Source organism: Tetranychus urticae, chromosome 3 (genome assembly GCF_039701765.1).
Source record: "Tetranychus urticae isolate SD_2017Ah chromosome 3, NJAU_TeUrti_SD_1.0, whole genome shotgun sequence".
Taxonomy (NCBI): domain Eukaryota; kingdom Metazoa; phylum Arthropoda; class Arachnida; order Trombidiformes; family Tetranychidae; genus Tetranychus; species Tetranychus urticae.
In genome coordinates, this window is record NC_142960.1 from 17,041,469 (window position 1) to 17,062,061 (window position 20,593).

Sequence of the window (20,593 nt, forward strand, 5' to 3'; positions counted from 1 at the left end):
GAAGCTTTTACCTAAAGTTGCAGTGGAAGAGAGTGGAAGAGAGAAAGAGAGATGGTAGAAGAGGGAAAAAATTAGGGGAGGAAAAGATAGGAATGGAAGAGAAGAGGGAAAGAAAAAAATTTGCCGATAAATTCAAATCGCAGGAAAAAAAGTCAGAACTCTCAGTGTTTAATTTCATGCTTTAGCTCAACTCTGGATCAATTTTATTCAGTTAATCTATTTAAATGGATTTCGAAATTAAAAGTTGTCAAATTTGTATTCCAAACATTGTTAATCGCTTAGTTACCTTGCCATGTAAGCAATTTTTGCCTGTTGCTAAGAAGTTGCTTGTGATACAAAAGCAGGCATTTTAAGCGCTCAAAATCTGCATACATCATGTAATCTATCTTATTTTTTTCACTATTGTGTCGGGTTGATCTTTATCTCATGCCTTTTGGATGATTTTATCTTGTGAAAAGTCGATCTAGTTACTGTAAACACTCTGACTTTATTTATAAACTTGTTTATTAACCTGTGTTGATAACATGAACGCCTATCATTTGTATTCCCGGTATTTTTGTATGGGATTCAACAAGATTTGACATAACATGAGCAGCAGATGGGATGAACCGGACGGCTGTGATTTTGATGAGATAACTACGTTGATTATTATGAAAACAGACAATCTTGAGAAAAAGGATTTGAATTATCGTTGGTCAGAAGCAAAGGAAAAGTTTTGGAAAGACTCAGGCACCCAACCAGATCTGCAATGATTAAAAAATATGATTATTGACTTTTATTTTCATGAATTGCTCAAATCGCAATTCACAATTTGTTGTCTTCGTTTGGTGATTGGTTTCTGATAAGTCATTCAATTTTGATCAAGCAAAAGACAAGGTAACTGGAAAATATAAATGACTGACTCACCTGGTGCTATGCAGATAACTTTCCATAAGACATCAACCGGTTGTACATTGGAATTTTTCTGGACCAATTCTCGATTCTTCTCCTTGACCAACCATGTTAATGGTGTGCGAGGAGTTTCCTTTGGCTGGTTTGGCACTTTATCACTTCCACTGAACTCATTTTTGTGTAAAAATGAGTTACCAGCGGCAACAAATTTGAAAATTAGACTATTTTTCCATTTGATTGCGAACCTTTTGCTCTTTATGTTCTCCATAAGACGAATCCAAGAAAATTTGGCTTCCTAATTTAAACCAGGATTTCTGCAGCAAGCTGGGCTGAATGACGAAAAAGGACGAAGTCTTTTGCTAATCACATTAAAAGATGATGAGGCCAAGTTGGTTTTCCAAGGATCGATCCAATGCTGCACCATTCACCTCTGTACCCATCCGAAAACTAACAAAATTCAACTAAACTGGTAGTTTTGCAGCAAGAATACGAAAAGATAAAAGTTAGTTATCAAAATGAAAGATTGTATGCTATTAATATCAATCAACCATCCACTGAAAAAGCCAATGCATTTGCTCCCTCTAAGGTTAATTTGCATTATTCACGGGGAAAGTCCTGATGAATAGTCATGTCAAAGAGTTTATAATTAAATAACAGTCCCTTGCCATTGTCTAAGGCTTACAAAATGTTTAGCCCAAGAAAACCTAGATAATTGAGTTCATTTCTTTAGATTAAGAGTTCAGTTACTAATACAATCAACCTAGAACCATTGTTACTACCAATCAGCATCTCTCTCAGTGCACAAGAGTTCAACTAACATCGAATGACATTATCCTCAATTTTTCAAATGGCTGTTGAAATATCATTTTGAGTCTGGTGAAAAAGCAAATCAAAAAAGTTAGAAATGTAAAACGCAAAACAATTTGCTTTGCCTTTTATCAAATAGGGCTTTTAAAACTGTAACAAAATCATACCATGAAAATTCAGTAGATCAACCCATGGCATCTAGAATTTTATTTCTTTGGTCAATTGGAAGACATTAAAGTTTCTCAGTTATCCAGTAACTGAAGCGTGATTGAAATAGCAGGACGAATACACCAGCAGGATCAAGGCTTTTGAGCAAAAACAAGTGTTTTGGGTTCAAGATAGCAAAAAATGAAGCAAAACATATTTGATGCTTTCAAGAGTTTGCATGAAATCCTAATTATTGAGGACTGGAATAACAAAATGGTAAAAATTAATGATACTTATTAGCTTCTAAATTAATTCATAAAATAGCTTATTCATTAACTTACTCATGTTTATCCCAGATCTTAGAAACATGTGGTTAATCATTGACCAGTATTGTTATTCACATGAACATAAAACTATCTCTAAAATTAGTCCATTCCTTGATGAAATCAATCTTTCACAGACTCCACGAGACTCGTGACTTTTAAATGGTATCGAGAAAGATGTTCAGCTAATACAATTTGCTACTCAATTTGAGGAAATGATTCCAAGCTGAATATTTTGACTAAAATTCGAGTACTCTTGACTACATGTCATAATTCCTGTAGTATAATCTGGAAGAAGAAAGTTAGATTTTTAGTTGTGGTTGAATGTTTTCTGAAATTTATGCTGTTACTGTTTCTTCTGAATTGACAGATTGGTTGAGAAAGAATAATCTTTCCTCAATTTAAGCCAAATCTTGGAAATTGGTGTTTTTCATGGATAAACTGACAACCTTACTTCTGACTTTTCAGTGTTAGTTGTTTGTTATCCCAAACCAATAAACCAGCCCATACCTATTTAGGTCTCAATAGTTTTTAGCAACTCATATCACTAACCATAAGAAAGTTGGATACAGGGTTTAAAAGCACTGAGGATGAGTGAAAAAAAGAAGGAAACTTTTTCGTGTAAAAATACGTTAAAGATTATATTTAACTTCATCTTCATCGTCTCCATTTCCATCTTCCCCTCAATGGTTGTTTATTTTACCGATCTCTCATCTCTCACCCACTCCTCCTCATCACTTTTAACTTCAACATCATCAGCAAATCACTTCTTTTAACGGTTCTTTTTTTCCTATTCTGTAAGCTGAACCATTAGCAAGTTAAACTCGGAAGTTACTCTGCATTTGTGAATATAACAAGAAAAGAGACCAAGTCTATCAAAAATGCTGGTAATCTACTAATTTCTATTCATAATCAGTTGATTTATTCCATTTCATGTCGTTCCTTCATCTAATAACTAACATTGACCATCATCTATTCAAGTCTATCTCTTATTACAGACTTGTTTCCCAACAAGAAATATCCAACTCCAAATATCCATCCATTTAGTGTCCAAATTTTGTTGATTGTTATACAATGTGATTACTTAATTTTATTTCTTTGATTGTTATGTTTGTAGGATGACAAAGAAAGAAGGAAAGCCGAGGTTCGAGCTCGACTCGAGGCTCAAACCCGCAAAAAGCGAGGTTTCATGACACCAGAGAGGAAAAAGCGACTCAGGGTAAGTAGGAAATAGTTTAATATTTTGTGCATCGCTATTAATTGATATGAAATACTTTAAAGAACCTTCTTCGAAGAAAAGCTGCTGAGGCACTGAAACGTGAACAGGAACGGAAAGCTGAGGAACGAAGAAGAATCATTCGAGAGCGAACTGGAACTCCCAAAAATTTGGACGGAGTCAATGAAGGTAATGTAATAATTGACTTACTGAAGTTCCGATTTTTAACCTAAATTGTTGATTTTCATTTTCTAATCTGATTCTCTTGACTATTAGCAACCTTACAATCAATTGTGAAGGAATACTTCAAACGAGTTCAAGACCTTGAAAGCAAAAAATGGGACTTGGATAGAGCAACTCGACTCAAGGAGTTAGAGGTAAACAATTTGGAATCAGCCAATTCTCGAGTGATTTTAACATTCAATTTTTTCGTTTTCAGCTTAAAGAGTTACAAGAGAAAGTCAATGATTTGAAAGGAAAATTGTAAGTAATTTGATTGATTTAAGTTCAAATTCATGATTATCCTGTTTCTTCTCCTTATTTTTAGCGTGATTCCTCCATTGAAAAAGGTTTCCAAGACTGCCAATCAGTAAGTAAATTCATCAAGTATTTTTAAACCTTTCAACTAATTTTGTTTCAATCTTACTTAGGCTGGAAAAGATTCGAATGTTTACTGCTCGTGTTTCCCAAATGGATTATCGGAATCAACTGAAGCAAGTCCAGAAGAAAGATTATCGACTTGAAGGAGTCGATGAAATTGCTGTTTCTAAGCCCGAATGGGCTCAACCAAAGAGTAAGACGACTTCAATTTCCGAAGTTGTTTCCGAAGTTGTCTCTGCTGATGAAGCAGAGGATTAATTGATCTTACCTTATTTAATATTTAATCTAACCTTGCTGCAGTCATGTACCAAAATTGACAATTTATGAACAAATAAAAAAAACTTAACAATAAAAACTGAATCACTTTGTTTGCAAGATACAACAAAATAATTAACTGCGAAACAGAAAATTTTTATAATAAATTGAATATTATTTTTATTGATGAAGAGGGTTTTGCATATGATGAAACATCTTGACAATTAAGCTTTGACTTTTTTGCCGCGACCACGAGGTTTCTCTACCTCTGGCTCAGGAATGGGCTCTGGCTCTTCTTCCATTTCTTCATCTTCGTTCTTAGATTTTGGTTCAGATTCAGCAACTTTGGCTTTCTTACCTCGTCCACGCGGTTTTTCTTCAACAGTTTCTTCAACAACAGGTTTTTTGAGATTACGTTGAGATCTTTTAACTGCTACTTGACCTTTCTTAGCTTTCTTCTCAGGAATTGTTTCGGCCTCAGCCTCAGCCTCAGCCTCGGCCTCGTCTTCAATCACTTCCTCTTTGGCTTTGGGCTTAGGTTCAGAAGCTTTGGCTTTCTTGCCGCGCCCACGAGGTTTATCTTCGACCACTGGCTCAGGAACGGGTTCTGACTCATCCTCAACATCTTTCTCTTCGTTCTTAGATTTTGGTTCAGCTTCAGTAGCTTTTACTTTCTTGCCGCGCCCACGAGGTTTTTCTTGTTTTGTCTCAGGCACGGATTCTGGTTCAGGTACGGATTCTGACTCAGGTTCAGGTTCAGGCTCTTCCGCAACTTCTTTGTCATCGCTTTTAGGCTTTGGTTCAGCTTCAGGAGCCTTGGCTTTCTTGCCACGGCCACGAGGCTTTTCTTGTTTTGACTCAGGAACAGATTCTGGCTCAGCTACAGCTTCTGGCTCAGGCACTGGTTCTGGTTCATCTTCAACTTCTTTTTCACCGTTTTTAGCTTTAGGCTCGGCTTCAGCAACTTTGGCTTTCTTACCTCGTCCACGCGGTTTTTCTTCAACCACTGGCTTGGCTACCACCTCGTCAGTTTCCATTGCTGCATTTTTAGCATCACCATTTGAAATAACTTTTGAATTCTTGGCTTTTGCCATTATTGAAAAAAATTATAAGGAACAAAAATAAAAGAAATGAATGAAATAATTAGACAATAATGATTAACTCGTTTAATCAGGAAACAACGTTTTCAAAAATTAACAAAAGAATAAAATGAAAGATAAAAGCGCGCTAAATTCATCATTGAAGGCAGAAAACTTCCGCCATCTATCAACAAACAACGAAAGTTTTTACCGGCTGAATTTGCTGTATTCCTTGAGATGGCACTGTCATCGTTTTTAAAAATCAGCTTTTAAATTTGTTTTTACATGATAATGTCTTTGATTCCTTGATTGATTCAGATTGTTGCTTAGATCTTTAATAATTTATTTTTTGATTCACTAACCCTCATTATTATGGGGACATTGTTTAAAAATCAGAATACTGACGATAATAAGAAAATGCCTGCTGAAGATATTGAAAATTTTTGTATCAAAAAAGCCAAACTAAGCATTAGCAATGGCGACTCTAATTTAGCTAAATCATGGTTTCTCGCTGCTTCAAATTTATTCCCTGATTCCCATGCTATCAAGGTAATCGATATTTTACGTTTAAAAGATGAACATTTACTGACTAAGTTTTCTTTATTTTCAATAGTTTGAACAGTATTTACAAGCGAAGGAGGAAGGACGTTTAATGGATGCATGTCGTCATTTGGATGAAATTTTTTCCCAAAAGAATCAATCAATGAGTGTTAATATTAATCAAGAGATGCAGAAAATTATAACAGCAGTTAAAGGAACTATCAATAGCCCAAGTTCAACATTTTATCGTAACCTTTTCAATTGTTTTTCGCCAGCTGCTCAACATAGACTTCTTCTTGATGTTGCTAATCTGTGTGCTGATCCAATGGAAGCATGCCAATTGATGTTGTTAATTATGAAAAAGTTTCCTAACAAAATTAACGAGCATGCTAGTAATCTGCTGCAATTGATTAAAAGAGCTGAAGAAAATCAAGAAAGTCTTAGAAACTCAGACTACTTCAACAAGTTGCTGGTTTTTGATATTTTGCCTGTTATTTTGTCTCCTGAATCAAATCTTGATACTTCACTCTCTTTAATGTTATCATTGCTGGATCGGACTATTGAATTTTATTGCCATATAAGTATCATAGGACAACTCAAAGATGAAGAGACTATTAACGATTTGCATGTCATGGATAAAGAAACCGAAGCCCGTTTCGAAGACGTTTTTAACATGTTTGGAAAGCGTCTTGGTTGGGATCTTTTGGTATGCGAGGAACATCGGGCCCAAGAGAGTTTTCTTTCTGGTATTATTCTAGCTCATCTCCAAAAAATCAAAAAATTTTTCCAAGATATTACAACTGTTAGTATGAGTTCAGAAGCCGATGGGCCTATAGATCTTAGCTCGTCCAATGCTAAAGTTGACTACAGAGGAATTCATGTTAGTCAAGTAATATATGGTGCCTTTTTACTTTTCGTACGTTGTCTTCATAAATACATGAAAGAAACTGCGGGAAAATTGATTCTCGTTGAGCAAGGAGCCTCTTACAAAGGAGATCCTGTCAAAAAGCGAAAAATTCATCTAAAATCTTCGTCACCAATCATTTTTACCGATAATTCCGAACTTCAAGAAAATTTTACTGCTGCTCTTCAGGCTATTGAATTTCTCAATCAGGATTATAATTTAATAAAAGGTAAAGTTTTGATTTTGAATCAATCAAACAATCAATTAATTCCATTTTCAATTTCAGAAACATCGACCAAGTTTCAAGCTACGCAAGTATTTGAGTCACGAGTGTATGAGATGCTCAAACAAGATTGCCTTATTTACCGGGTAAGAATGATCTCTGATGTTTCTTTCTAATTTCGTACTAATTCCGTTTTTTCATTTCAGGGTAATCATGATGAATGTGTAAAGTCTCTTGAAGCAAGTTGTAAAACAAATGTAAAGTCTTGTCTTCAATCAATTTCAGCTGCACTTATGAGCTATAATTATTCGCTTGCTCTGAAATATTCTCTCGATGGTGTTTCAATGTTAACGAAAGTTCCTGAATCCAAAGAAGAAGATGATAAACCTAAGTTGGAATGCAATAATAATTATGGACGTCAAGTTGTTTTCATCAATTACAACAGAAATGACATCTTAACTTATTGCATTGAAGTTATCATTTCATGTCTGAAAGATCGTGTTCTTCTTTCTGTCAAACCATCTGACCTCGGATTAGGACATCTGATAGTTTTATCCCAATACAACTGGCCTAAAGAGGTTGATCTTTTTCTCAAATGTATTGCGACTATACGAAAAAAAGTTACTGGATCTCCTACTACAACGGTGAAATTTGTTTACCTGCATTTCTGTGATTTTATTTTCAATCCTGATATATTGGAAGAGTTCATGTCATTAGTAAATGCGAAAGGAATCACATTAGAAATCAAAGATCAGGGGAAAGGTAAAAATTTGTTTCAATTTACATGTTGATATTAATTTATCAGCCATTTTCTTAATCCATAATGTTATATTTTCATTTATTGATTGTTTTCTCTTCTCTTTCTTTACAGTAACTCCTCAAATAAGTAAATTTTCTAAATCTAAAACTATGACTACTCGAGGAGTCAACAAAAATGCCAAAGAAGAGATCAAAACAATTCTAGTAAACCAGATGAAGAAAAGCAAATTCATTTTGGAACCGTCATTGTTCACTAATTTTATTCTTGACCACGTAAAAGATCTATCTTAAGATGAAATTTAAATATAAAACACATATATTTTATTAACAGCTTGTAAATTATCGAAAATACAGATTAAAATGTAAAGTTTTGCTTGCTAATATAACTTCAATTTTTAAATCAAAGACTGGACCTTTTATTTCTTTTGGCATCTTACGATATTGAACACAAATTACTTTTTCCATCACTAATCACTTCCATCTTTAATATCATCATTCTTCTTTCTGCAGTAAGCTTGAATTACAGAATATATTGTAGTTTGGCGAAGAAACTAATCACCAATTAAGAGCTCAGATCAATGAGTAAAGGAACTCTCTACTCTTTGGCTCAGATCTACAATAAAATTTCAGATAAAATATCAATATGAAATGAAAATATTAGTAGCCATTATCAGGTATTTCAAATTGATGAAAGGAAATGGCAAAGGACAGCGTTAATTCAGATTATTTACTCTAACATTTAAGAAAATTTTAGATATCGGCTGTTCATTTTGACTGATTTTAACCAGAACCATGGTTGATCCTTAAAATTATGATATAATCAAGAGATTGTCCAGAGGATGCTCTGTTAAAGATCACAATGAAATGAAGAAGGATCGCAATGGAAAGCGATAGGAAAATAAGAAAGGTAAAGAGATTTTGATGAGCATTATGATAATGATCAGGATGATATAATGTTGATCATGACGATGATTATTCGACTCTTTGGTTTACTTCGCAATGTTCACTTGTACATTTATTAGTCTCTTAATCGTTGATTTTGTATTTTTCAATTGCGCTTGCGATTAACCAGAGAGATGAAGAGAGTCTGACTGTAATTGAGAAAAAAAGAGTGAATCCACAAAATGGATATACATTGTGATAATACAACTGTCCAGGCCACGTTGATTGTTAATTATCATTATTAACTTCTTCTTTTTAAATAACCAACCTTTTCCATGTTCTTCTGACCATTTCAAATATCACCATTTTACACATGATCAACATTTCCCCAATATTAATGTCAACCTGATCTGGTCTCTGATCTATTCATCACACTTTGCGTAACTGTTTTCCCTCTCTTTGCTCATTGCCATTGTCTTTGTTTTTGTTGATGTTACCAGTAATATTTAATCAAAGAAACCTATGAATTGCGGTTGTTTATTTAATTTAATTGTTTCAAACAACAATTTTCCCGTTCTTTGACAGTTATTATTATTGTTAACAATAGCACAGGATAAAGGTTGCAATCATCTTTGTCGTGATTACCATTTCATCCTTATTTTGATGTTACCTGTTTTAACTTCGTTAGGTAAGTAAATACTTGAATTAACATTTTTTCGCATCGATTTTAACCCAATTTTCAGTGAAGCCAATCAATCAATCTTGGCTTTTTACTTATTTAAAACGATACCTTCAACCCTTTAAATTATGTTATCTTTTGACGTTCCAGACTTCTTAAACCGGACAGAAAACCCATGCGTGTCCACTTGATTGACATTGCCTGTTATACCATTTCATCTTAGCTAGTTAAATAATTGGATTTATTACCTTCTTTTAATAAACTAATTAGCAGTCCACCAACTCATTAAAATAAACAATGGACGAAAGTTTGGATGCCATGACAAACAAATTTTCAACTGTTGACTATATTGTCTTTATTCTCATGCTCGTCTGTTCCTCTGGAATAGGAATTTTCTATGCATTCAAAGTGAGTAAACCCATTTGGATTGGTATATCTTCTGCTTTCCCAATTGGACATTATTATCTTTATCAATATCCCTTTTAAACTCAGTGAAATTTTTTTAATGCATACATTATAACATCCGACTGTTTGCATATCGAAAATAATCAAGTTATCTCATGCAATGTGAATATTGATTTACCGGCTACACTTGTTTTTCCTCTACGAGATTTGCCTAATATTCATCCTCAAAATTAATGTAGTTTTCCAGACTCATAGTGCTATCATATTTTTTTTAATGAATAATACAACAACTCCAGTGAATGAGACTTTGATCGAAACTGTATTTACTTCCAAAAGCATCAGGAACTGGATTCCTTACCTTTTCACCATTTTTGCGGGTCTAATTTTAATATGTTTCTGTTTATTAATCGTTACTTGCTTAGTGCGTACATGTTGTCCTCGATCCAGAAGAAGATCGGGAAGAATGAAATCATCGAAAGCATCAAAAGCATACTCAGCGTATAGAAATAAACGTCGTTTAATATTGGCCGATTCCAAGAGCACTAATACAAAGACCACTCAAGAACACAGATCAGGTGCACAGTCTAAAGCTGCTGCAATCTCACACCTATTTGGTTATTAGCATCACTGGAATTATTCAAAGATATTTACTAAAGCTATTGTAGGAACTCTGATTTGTAACTAGATTCACCGCTGTGACTGCCATGTTTTAAGAGTATTCAGTTGATCACTTTAGACACTTCTGCGATTTGAGATTGATTTAACCATTGCAATAATTATTCCTAGCTATATCAATCTTTAACTTTCAAAGCTGTGATTATTGGTCAAGTTAAAGCTGAATCAAGCGTCTATTAAAGCACAGTAGCTAACTCAAGTTGAAGCCATTGTAATAGTCTTTTACCATTTCTGCAATCTTGCAATTACATGATTAATGCTGAAAGACTACAATAAGTTTAACCTTTACATAATTAATTTGTGTCCATGAATGTATCCATTTCAATATCCTGATAATAAAAGCAAAGATACAGATTGTTTCAAATTGCAAGCCATCTGTAACTTGAGTCAAAATCAACATTAAGACTCCAATTGTAACTCACTAAACAAACAATCAAACAAGTTTTTCGTTTATTCAATTATAGCCTAAACTAATTAGCTAACCATAGACTCTTCTGCTTGCTAAACAATTCAATCTCTTTATCAGTAAACCATTTGACAATGAAATGCTAAAATCTTTTTCTTAATTTTTCCATCTCTTCTAGGGTCGTAAAAATGAATCAAGCAAGGAGTTTTTAACAGCAAACAAATCGTTGAACTGGTTCCCTGTATCAATGTCACTCTTAGCCAGTTTCCAAAGTTCTGTAACCATTCTGGGCTATCCGGCTGAGATGTACACCAAAGGAACACAATTTTGGGTTGTTATTCTGTCCGCCATTTTTGCTTCAATCACTGCTGCCGAATTGTTTCTTCCAGTTTACTTCAAACTTTCCTTTACCAGTGTTAACCGGGTAAAGTATCCATTCACTGTGAATCCCAATAGCAAATTAGATTTTTGGGTTGACATGAATTGAATGTGAAAAATCTGGTTTCATTTGTTATCCATTGATCCTGTTTGGATAATTTTTACCTCTTATTTGATCATCAGTTTTGATTGATTCATCTCTTGGAAAGGATTTCACTGAACCATACAACTATCCATTTATGAAATCAATTTTTCCCTCAATCAATAGTTTACATTAATGATTTGAATACTTTCATCTTAAGTAATCTTATTCATTAATAATACATAATTCTTTCTCGTTCTTCTGATCTCTATTTTCACCAATAAATATGTATCCATCATTGATATGGATCCCTGTTTATTGATGATTAAATTGTGATCAATTGCTTCATCAATCTTTCCCCTCATTAAGTGTATCATTACTGGTTATAACCCATATTCCCATTCATAGTCTGCTACTTTGATCAATTAACATTTAATCGTATCTTCGTCAAAATACACATGAAATTGATTACTGTTAATTTATCATTAACTGTTTCAACAAATTAAATCGTCATTGCTTGCACAGATTCACAATTGATTTTCAATGTTAATCAACCCAGTTAGATCTTTACACTTGAAAACAATTAGTCATCCTTTTGAACCCAAAATGATCAAATAGCTGCACCTTATCATGATTAATCGTCTTCTTTCCATCAAATCGATAGTTGAAAGCTTTGCTAATTTAGGCCTTTAATATACTGTTAATCGCTAACATTTATGTCCACAATCAAATACAGTATTCAACTAATTGCTCAAAGTAACCAAATAATAGAGTCTTGATTTATTTGCCAAATTGCTTTGACAACTTATGAACAATGAAAATGACATTTAAAATATCCTTTCCACTTTACCCAAATAAATCAAAAACCAGGCAAAAAACTAACCAACAGTTAACTTTCCAATAATGTAAATGAGTTTAAATGTTAAATTATCTGCACCAGACAATCTTAATGTAAGGTAATCAATCAAAAACACACACTAATAGGGCTTGAAATATCGAGGCTCATCATCATTATTTTCATGTTACTCCTTTCAAAGTCTCTAGTTTCTCAAATTTAATCATCTTTGTTTGCCTGACCATAAATTGAAAATATCAATTTAATCTTTCCACACAGTCTTATGGCTGATTCAGGAAATAGATGAAATTAAAAGCAGTCAAAACTTAAAAAACGATTGACATGAGAAATTAAAGTCTCAATACACGAAAGTCACGTAGATTATGATTTGAACTGTATGTGAACCCAATTTTCAATTCAATACTTCAACCTGAAATTCATTATTCCATATTTTTACTTCAAACTCAAGTCTTTCTAAATGTCTAATAATTTTTTTCCTTCTTTTCCTTTCAGTATTTAACAATGCGTTTTAATCGAGACAACGTCCGTTTAGCAGCATCGATGGCTTTCTTACTTGGAACCGTTCCGTACATGGGTGTAGTCCTTTATGGGCCATCTTTGGCTTTAAGCTCAGGTTCATTGAAAAATCTATTTACTAATCCATTTACTCTATCGATGCCATTTAGCTTGTTACTATCTGTTATCTGTCAGTTGATCCTCTTTTATAATTTTCATGATTATCGCCATTATTTGACCCATTCATTTATTATTTTCAGTTCCCATTATACATTTATTTAAATAACCATTGATTATTCCCTTGAAATCCCTTTTTGATTGACTATCAAAATTACAAATATGTGTGTGTATGTAACACCAACCCTACACAGACACAGAATACACAACCTCTAAACCAATCACGAAGTCCATATAACTTAACCTGTTACTCTCGGTGCAGTGACTCCGTTGTCGGTTACCTCTTCCATCTTAATTATTGGTATTATTTGTACCTTTTACACTTCACTGGTAAGTCCATTACTAACAGAAATCTCGTTATCCTGAACCCTTTCCCGGGAACCACCGAAAAGAGACATTTTCAGACATTACAGACAGACATTCAGTAAATTGTTCCCTCTCTCAAACTAAATTAGATTGTTACAATTTTCTATTAATCATTTATTGCATATATTTTCCATCAAATAATCGATATCCAGACTTGTATTATTAATAGAATCAACTCGAGAACCATTGACATTAATTTTTTTAAGGAGACGACTTTTTTGTCAATAATTTTTGTTGGTGAAATTGTAATGATATTTAATTACAATTTATTAATGATTGTTGAAAATGTTATTTCCATGTTGACTTATTTTAATTAGTTAATCAATAAGTGGTCAATTTATCTCTTTTGTTAAATACTTTAACCGTTAATTTAACTTCTGTTGAGCCAATTTAGTCCCGACCAATTTTTATATCAATCAGGATAATTAATCTCTGTGCTTTATGTTTTTCAGGGTGGAATCAAGGCTGTCGTATGGACTGATACGATGCAAGTTGGTCTTATGTACATTGGACTAGTTGCCGTTATGTTAAGGGTAATTAACCATTGATGTCCATCTTGTAATCGATAAAAATACTGGACTCGCTTATATTAATAACATCTACTCGAAACTGATTTAGGCTTTCTATCTGGTCGGTGGTGTTGGTGAAGCTTTTCGTATTGCTGCTGAAAGAGGCAGAATTGAATTTACCAAGTAAGATTCATTAGTGATTTTCTTGAATAATCTAGTAAACTAATTATTATCATTTATTTCAATCTTTTCTCGGTCGGATTTCATCGGATTTGCCTCTGATATACAAAATGGTTATTAGCTTTGAACTTGATGTTTCAAAGACAAACAACTTCTGGAACTCAGTTCTTGGAATGGGAATTATGTGGTGTGGCAATTACTGTACAACACAAACTGAAGTTCAACGTTATTGCAATACCCAAAGCCAGAAGAAAGCTAAATTGTATGTTTTGTCAACAGATAAAATCACTATGATTTGCTGAGCTTGCTCATCTGGAATTGTTAAATATTGGTCAAGTTTAATGTACATTTTGTTGCATTCAAGCCTCATGAACAATATTACAGAAAATTATAGCGTACTTTTATTGATTTTTTGTTTCATTTTTGTTTATCAAACCTTATCTTTATTTTTCCTCTTTTTATTATTATTACAGAGCATTGTACGTAAATCTAGTTGGTGTTATACTCATGATTAGCTGTGCATGTCTTTGTGGTATTGGAGTGTTTGCTTATTATGCTGATTGCGATCCTCTCAAAGCTGGTAAAATATCTAAAACAGACCAGGTAAAATTTGATTCTGATCAGTATCCAGTTTCATTATCCTTTTTATTATTACTTAATAATGTTAATGAAACATTCATTATAAATGATAATATTTACTCCAATAACTATCTGTGATAACTTGTTTGCTGTTTATCTTTTCAGCTCATGCCTTACTTTGTAATGGACACAATGTCTGAATTCAAAGGTTTACCTGGAATATTTGTTACTTGCGTTTTCAGTGCTTCCCTTAGTACTCTATCATCCGGTTTCAATGCTTTATCTGCAGTAACTTGGGATGATTTTCTTAAAGAAACTCGTCTTGGATGTCTGAGTGAACAAAATCAGAAAAATTTCAACAAAATAACTGCCATTTTCTATGGTATCTTGTCAATTCTGATGGCATTCATTGTTGGACAGATTGGCTCTGTTTTAAAGGTACACTTGACTCACCAATTTATTCAATTTAATTTCTGATTCTAATCTTTTCATTTGATATTTCATTTTCTTCAGGCTGCTATATCCTTGGCTGGTTGTTTAATTGGTCCACTTCTTGGGATCTATCTTAGTGCCATTCTCTGTCCATTTGCTAATTCAAAGGTGCGGGAGATTATTATTTAAACATATTTGGTTGACTAATCTGTTTTCAATATGTTTCTAGGGTGTTATTTCGGGTTTAACATTCGGAGTTTCATTTGGATTTTGGGTCCTTATCGGTTCACTTGTTTATCCAGCTAATGATGATTTCAAGGAAACATTAATCACTGGTTGCCCTGCCAATTTCATATCAAACTCAACTCTAATTGTTGATGATGTGCTCGAAAATCAACCATTTTTCCTGAAATTGTACCGAATAGCATTTCTTCTCGTGCCTGTCACTGGTTTTATTATATGTCTTTTCGTTAGTTTTGTAGCTAGTCTATTAACTGGTAATTTATTATTCAATTCATTTCAATTTATGCTTTCATCGAAATACTAACTTTAATTTTTTAATTTCAAAGGTGGTCTAAATGATGTAAAACATGTAGATCCAAATACATTGAGTCCATTAGTTTGGAAAATTTGGCCTGAACGACTTTTGCCTCCTAAATCAGATAGTTCTAAAGATAAAGAGGTAAAGATGAAATAATATTGAAGATATATGAATATGATATGTGAATATTATTGAAATATTGATTCAATTTTACAATAATCTTAATGGTTTACGCTATTGATCGTATCTGACTTTTGACTTCAATGAATTAATTTGTCTATTTTACTTCCTTCTTTCCAGGTTATTGAAATATCCGTTAGAGGAATGAATTCTGAAAACCTGATTACCTGATATCATCTAGAATTTAGGAAAATGTTGTTCTTTTTCATCCTCCTTTACTTTGGCTGTCTTTTTTCAATATGTATATGTAGATATACATTATGTTGATTTTTTTTCTATGGAACATTATTTTGGGAATTAAGCTAAAATATACTTATTAAGTTAAGAAGAGCTAAGGAAACAAATTTGTAACTGCATCTTAAAGACAAGTTTCACACACTGTACGTTGAATCTAAATGGACACAAAAAATCATCACCACTCACTCAAACTTATTATTGGAAACACGCATATTTAACATAACAATTAATGTTATTATGATTATTATTATAACTAATATTATCGAGAATAATCTGCAAATCGAGAAAGAAACATGTTAAAATCAAGTAAAACAAAACGAAGTCAAGAAAATGAATTATTGTCTCTTTATTTCCTCTTTGTTTTAAGTTTAACTGATGATTTTCAAGAGGAATACTTAACGCAAAACTGTGGCACAAAATAAAATTACAATTTTTCTCTATTAAATGTTTTCACCAATTTAATTTTCAAACAATCATTCATTTACAATCTTGAGTGGTCTTGTCGATTAGCATTCTCATAATGTAACTCATAAGGAAACTCCTCAAATTGAGTTATGAAAACCGTACTGGTATTACATCTGTGTTGTATGTCTGTCTCTGTTATATTTGGGTTTAAAATTTGGACATTTTTGATATAAAAATATTTGATTGTGAAAATAAATTGATTTAAGGGCTAAGAGTTACAGTCCACTGTACCTCGGGATAAATAGGGGTAAATAGGAGAGAAAATGTTGTGAGGTTTCTAGGTTTGGGTTTTGTGGAGTTTTACTGAAAAGACATTGACACAAATGGGCAAAAACGAGTAAAACGGATTTATTTCATTGAAATTTATACTGTGTAGGTATGTAGGCAAAAAATCAGTCCATTTGTGTGATTTAAAAATTTCTCTGATGAGTAGTTTTAAGAAGGAAGGAAATAAAACATCTAAATTAACAAGGATAATTTAGAGTTAATTTATATTCTTTAACCTAAAATTGGGTTTACAAATATTAGGTTGCTACTAACAAGACACAACACAGTTATCACATTTATTCACAAACCGAAACAAATGGGCAAAGACGGGTAAAAATTAATTTCTTTCAAATTACAACTCTGTAGGTTTGTAGGGACATATAAACTGAGCCCATTTTTGCGATTAAAGATTTCTCTCATCGACAGTTCTCGAGAAAATTGAATTCGAAGTTGAAACTTGCACAGCTTTTTGTACAACTACGGAAGCAAATTTTTTCATGAAACTCAAACTACTGAAGTTCATTTTGAGGATCAACCAGAGAATGCACTTATTTTGGATAATAAAACTTTTCTTTTTCTGTAAAATAGGTTAGTTCGATTTTTAGTTAAATCGACCGCATTCTGTGACCATAATAGTTAGAAAGCTGAAACTCATTATTTGTCGATAGAAGTAGTTGGTACACATTATGCATTAAATACTTTTAACAATTTAAAAACAGTTTTCTTTATCTTGGCCATAGGAATTAAAACTTTGAACCCTAATATTTCGAGAACGGCATTTCCTGCAATCATAATTCTTTCGCTAATTTAATCCTTTACTAATTACTAATTTAATGCAATTTATTAAGTTTGCATTAACGCGTTTGGTTTGCGAGTTTTGGGTTAATAATGCACAAGAAACAACTTATTCAACAAAATAAACTCATATTAACACATATCTTGGTAAATAAAGCATTTTTCTGGTTAAACTGCAAAATGAAATGCAAAGAGTGATGTAAATGGCTCGAACATTTGAGCAAAGACTTGAGACTTGGTGGGGGTTGTAAGGACATAAAAACTGTGTACATTAGTACACTTAAATATCTTATACGATGGACAGTTTTCTAGATAATCGAGGTCAGAGTTGAAACTTCGGTCGTCTTTTGTACAGCAATGGAAGCAGATTTAGCCATGAAATTCGATTTACTGATGCATCTCTTGATGATCAACCAGAAAATGCCCTTATTTTAGAAAAAGAACTTTCATTTTTCTGTAAAACAGTTTAGTTCGATTTTTATTTAAAACGCCCGCATCCTGTGACCTTAATTGTTAGCAAGCTGAAACTCCATATTTGGCAATGAAAATTTCTGCTTTACATCATGGGTCTAATACTTTTAACAATTTGAAAACAGTTTGCTTGATATCGACCATTAGTAGCTGAACTTTGAGCCCTAATATTTCGAGAATGGCATTTCTTGCAATAATCATTCTTTCGCCAATCTAATCCTTTACGAATTACTAATCCAATTCAATTTATTAAGTTTGCATTAACGCGTTTAGTTTGCGAGTTTTGGGTTAATAATGCATAAGAAACAACTTATTCAACTAAACAAACTCATATTAACACATATCTTGGTAAATAAAGCATTTTTCTGGTTAAACTTGAAAATGAAATGCAAAGAGTGATGTAAAAGGCTCGAATATTTGAGCAAAGAGTCGAGACTTAGTGGAGGTTGAAAGGACATAAAAACTGTGTACATTAGTACACTTAAATATCTTATACGATGGACAGTTTTCTAGATAATCGAGGTCAGAGTTGAAACTTCGGTCGTCTTTTGTACAGCAATGGAAGCAGATTTAGCCATGAAATTCGATTTACTGATGCATCTCTTGATGATCAACCAGAAAATGCCCTTATTTTGAGAAACAAAACTTTTCTTTTGCCATAAAACAGATTAGTTCGATTTTGATTTTAACCGATCGCATACTGTGACCATAATATTTAACGATCTGAAACTCATTATTTGTCACTGAAAATTGTTGCTGCATATTGTAGATTGAATATTTGTTTCAATTTTTCAACAGTTCTCTCGATTTTGTCCTTTGTGCTGAAAACTTTGCGGCTCGATATTTCGAGAATGGCTTTGCCTGCAGCCGTTATTCCTTCACCAAACACTAGATTTGATTATAGACTAAAACAGTACAGGATTGAACATCGGTTGCAATTCGAGCTTATTCATTTAATTACAGAGAATTTTCTTACGCCAAAAATTTCTGCTTGGTAACCATTCAACTTAACAAAACAAGTTCCACATCTTACAACATAAGTAATACAACGCTATAACTTTTTACGTAAAATGTCGAATGTTTTGATATATTAAAATATTATAGCCCATAATGAGATCTAATGTTTGGTGAAGAAATAACGGCTACAGGCGAAGCCATTCTCGAAATATCGAGTCTCAAACTTTTCAGCACAATGGACCAAAATCGAGAGAACTGTTGAAAAATTGAAACAAATATTCAATCTACAATATGCAGCAACAATTTTCAGTGACAAATAATGAGTTTCAGATCGTTAAATATTATGGTCACAGGATGAGGCGTTTTAAATAAAAATCGAACTAAACTGTTTTACAGAAAAATGAAAGTTCTTTTTCTAAAATAAGGGCATTTTCTGGTTGATCATCAAGAGATGCATCAGTAAATCGAATTTCATGGCTAAATCTGCTTCCATTGCTGTACAAAAGACGACCGAAGTTTCAACTCTGACCTCGATTATCTAGAAAACTGTCCATCGTATAAGATATTTAAGTGTACTAATGTACACAGTTTTTATGTCCTTTCAACCTCCACTAAGTCTCGACTCTTTGCTCAAATATTCGAGCCTTTTACATCACTCTTTGCATTTCATTTTCAAGTTTAACCAGAAAAATGCTTTATTTACCAAGATATGTGTTAATATGAGTTTGTTTAGTTGAATAAGTTGTTTCTTATGCATTATTAACCCAAAACTCGCAAACTAAACGCGTTAATGCAAACTTAATAAATTGAATCGGATTAGTAATTAGTAAAGGATTAAATTGGCGAAAGAATGATGATTGCAAGAAATGCCATTCTCGAAATATTAAGGCTCAAAGTTTTAATTTCAATGGCCAAAATCAAGAAAACTGTTGTTTTATTGTTGTAACTATTTAGCTCATGATGTGAACTGGCAACTTCTATCAACTATTATTAAGTTTCAGCTCGCTAACTATTTCGGCCACAGAATGCGATCAGTTTAAATCAAAATCGAACTAAACTGTTTTACGGCAAAAGAAAAGTTTTTTTTCTCAAAATGTGTACGTTTTCTGGTTGTTTATCAAAATTTACTTCAGTAAAATAAGTTTCGTGGAAAAATCTGCTTCCATTCTTACACAAAAGGCGACCGAAGTTTCAATTTTGACCTCAATTTTCTCGAAAACTACTCATCAGAGAAATTTTGCAAATCACACAAATAGACTGAGTTTTTATTCCCTACAAACCCACCTAGTCTGAATTTCAATAAATCTAATTTTCACCCGTTTTTTGTCCACTTGTGGCAATGCGTTTACAAATGTGATAATTGTGTCTTTTTACCCACAAAACCCAAATCTAGAAACCTCACAACCTTTTTTCGCCTATTCATCCCTTTGTCCCTTTACCTCTTAGCCCTCAACAATCAATCTTAATATTTTATTGTAAAAATGTCCAAATTATAAACCCAAATATAACACAGACATACAACACAGATGTAATACCAGTAAGGTTTTTCATAAGACCTGAGGAGTACCCTTACTAGTGCAAATGCATTATTAGAATGCTATTTGACGAGCCCAGTCAATATTGTAAATGAATGATTATTTGAAAATTAAATTAGTTAAAACATTTTAATAGAGAAAAATTTTAATTTTATTTTGTGCCACAGTTTTGCGTTAAGTATTCCTCTTGAAAATCATCAGTTAAACTTAAAACAAAGAGGAAATAAAGAGACAGTAATTCATTTTCTTGACTTCGTTTTCGTAATTCGGGAATTCTTCTAATTTCTTTGGGTGACTCTC

At 32.9% G+C, this 20,593-nt stretch overlaps 4 protein-coding genes across 4 annotated transcripts; 3 read left to right on the forward strand and 1 right to left on the reverse strand.

Moving 5' to 3' along the window:
* The first annotated feature begins 2,987 nt into the window (after positions 1 to 2,987).
* LOC107363306 (troponin I) lies at positions 2,988 to 4,339 on the forward strand. Its single transcript, XM_015930515.2, has 7 exons — positions 2,988 to 3,055; positions 3,286 to 3,387; positions 3,450 to 3,573; positions 3,661 to 3,761; positions 3,824 to 3,867; positions 3,932 to 3,973; positions 4,035 to 4,339. The coding sequence occupies exons 1-7, from the start codon at positions 3,050 to 3,052 to the stop codon at positions 4,240 to 4,242; spliced, it is 627 nt and encodes a 208-aa protein (XP_015786001.1). The 5' UTR covers positions 2,988 to 3,049; the 3' UTR covers positions 4,243 to 4,339.
* Positions 4,340 to 4,393: 54 nt separating this feature from the next.
* On the reverse strand, positions 4,394 to 5,500 carry LOC107363304 (uncharacterized). The gene has a single exon (XM_015930514.2). The coding sequence runs from the start codon at positions 5,331 to 5,333 to the stop codon at positions 4,464 to 4,466; it is 870 nt and encodes a 289-aa protein (XP_015786000.2). The 5' UTR covers positions 5,334 to 5,500; the 3' UTR covers positions 4,394 to 4,463.
* Positions 5,501 to 5,585: 85 nt separating this feature from the next.
* On the forward strand, positions 5,586 to 8,149 carry IntS10 (integrator complex subunit 10). Its single transcript, XM_015930552.3, has 5 exons — positions 5,586 to 5,867; positions 5,932 to 6,991; positions 7,049 to 7,131; positions 7,192 to 7,747; positions 7,857 to 8,149. The coding sequence occupies exons 1-5, from the start codon at positions 5,691 to 5,693 to the stop codon at positions 8,033 to 8,035; spliced, it is 2,055 nt and encodes a 684-aa protein (XP_015786038.2). The 5' UTR covers positions 5,586 to 5,690; the 3' UTR covers positions 8,036 to 8,149.
* A 580-nt stretch (positions 8,150 to 8,729) lies between these two features.
* On the forward strand, positions 8,730 to 16,254 carry LOC107363312 (sodium-coupled monocarboxylate transporter 2). Its single transcript, XM_015930528.3, has 14 exons — positions 8,730 to 9,314; positions 9,456 to 9,713; positions 10,970 to 11,215; positions 12,600 to 12,720; positions 13,042 to 13,109; positions 13,598 to 13,678; positions 13,764 to 13,837; positions 13,956 to 14,096; positions 14,308 to 14,437; positions 14,579 to 14,851; positions 14,927 to 15,013; positions 15,075 to 15,342; positions 15,415 to 15,527; positions 15,687 to 16,254. Exons 2-14 carry the CDS (start codon positions 9,603 to 9,605, stop codon positions 15,735 to 15,737), a joined length of 1,764 nt encoding a protein of 587 aa, XP_015786014.2. The 5' UTR covers positions 8,730 to 9,314; positions 9,456 to 9,602; the 3' UTR covers positions 15,738 to 16,254.
* Positions 16,255 to 20,593: the final 4,339 nt, after the last annotated feature.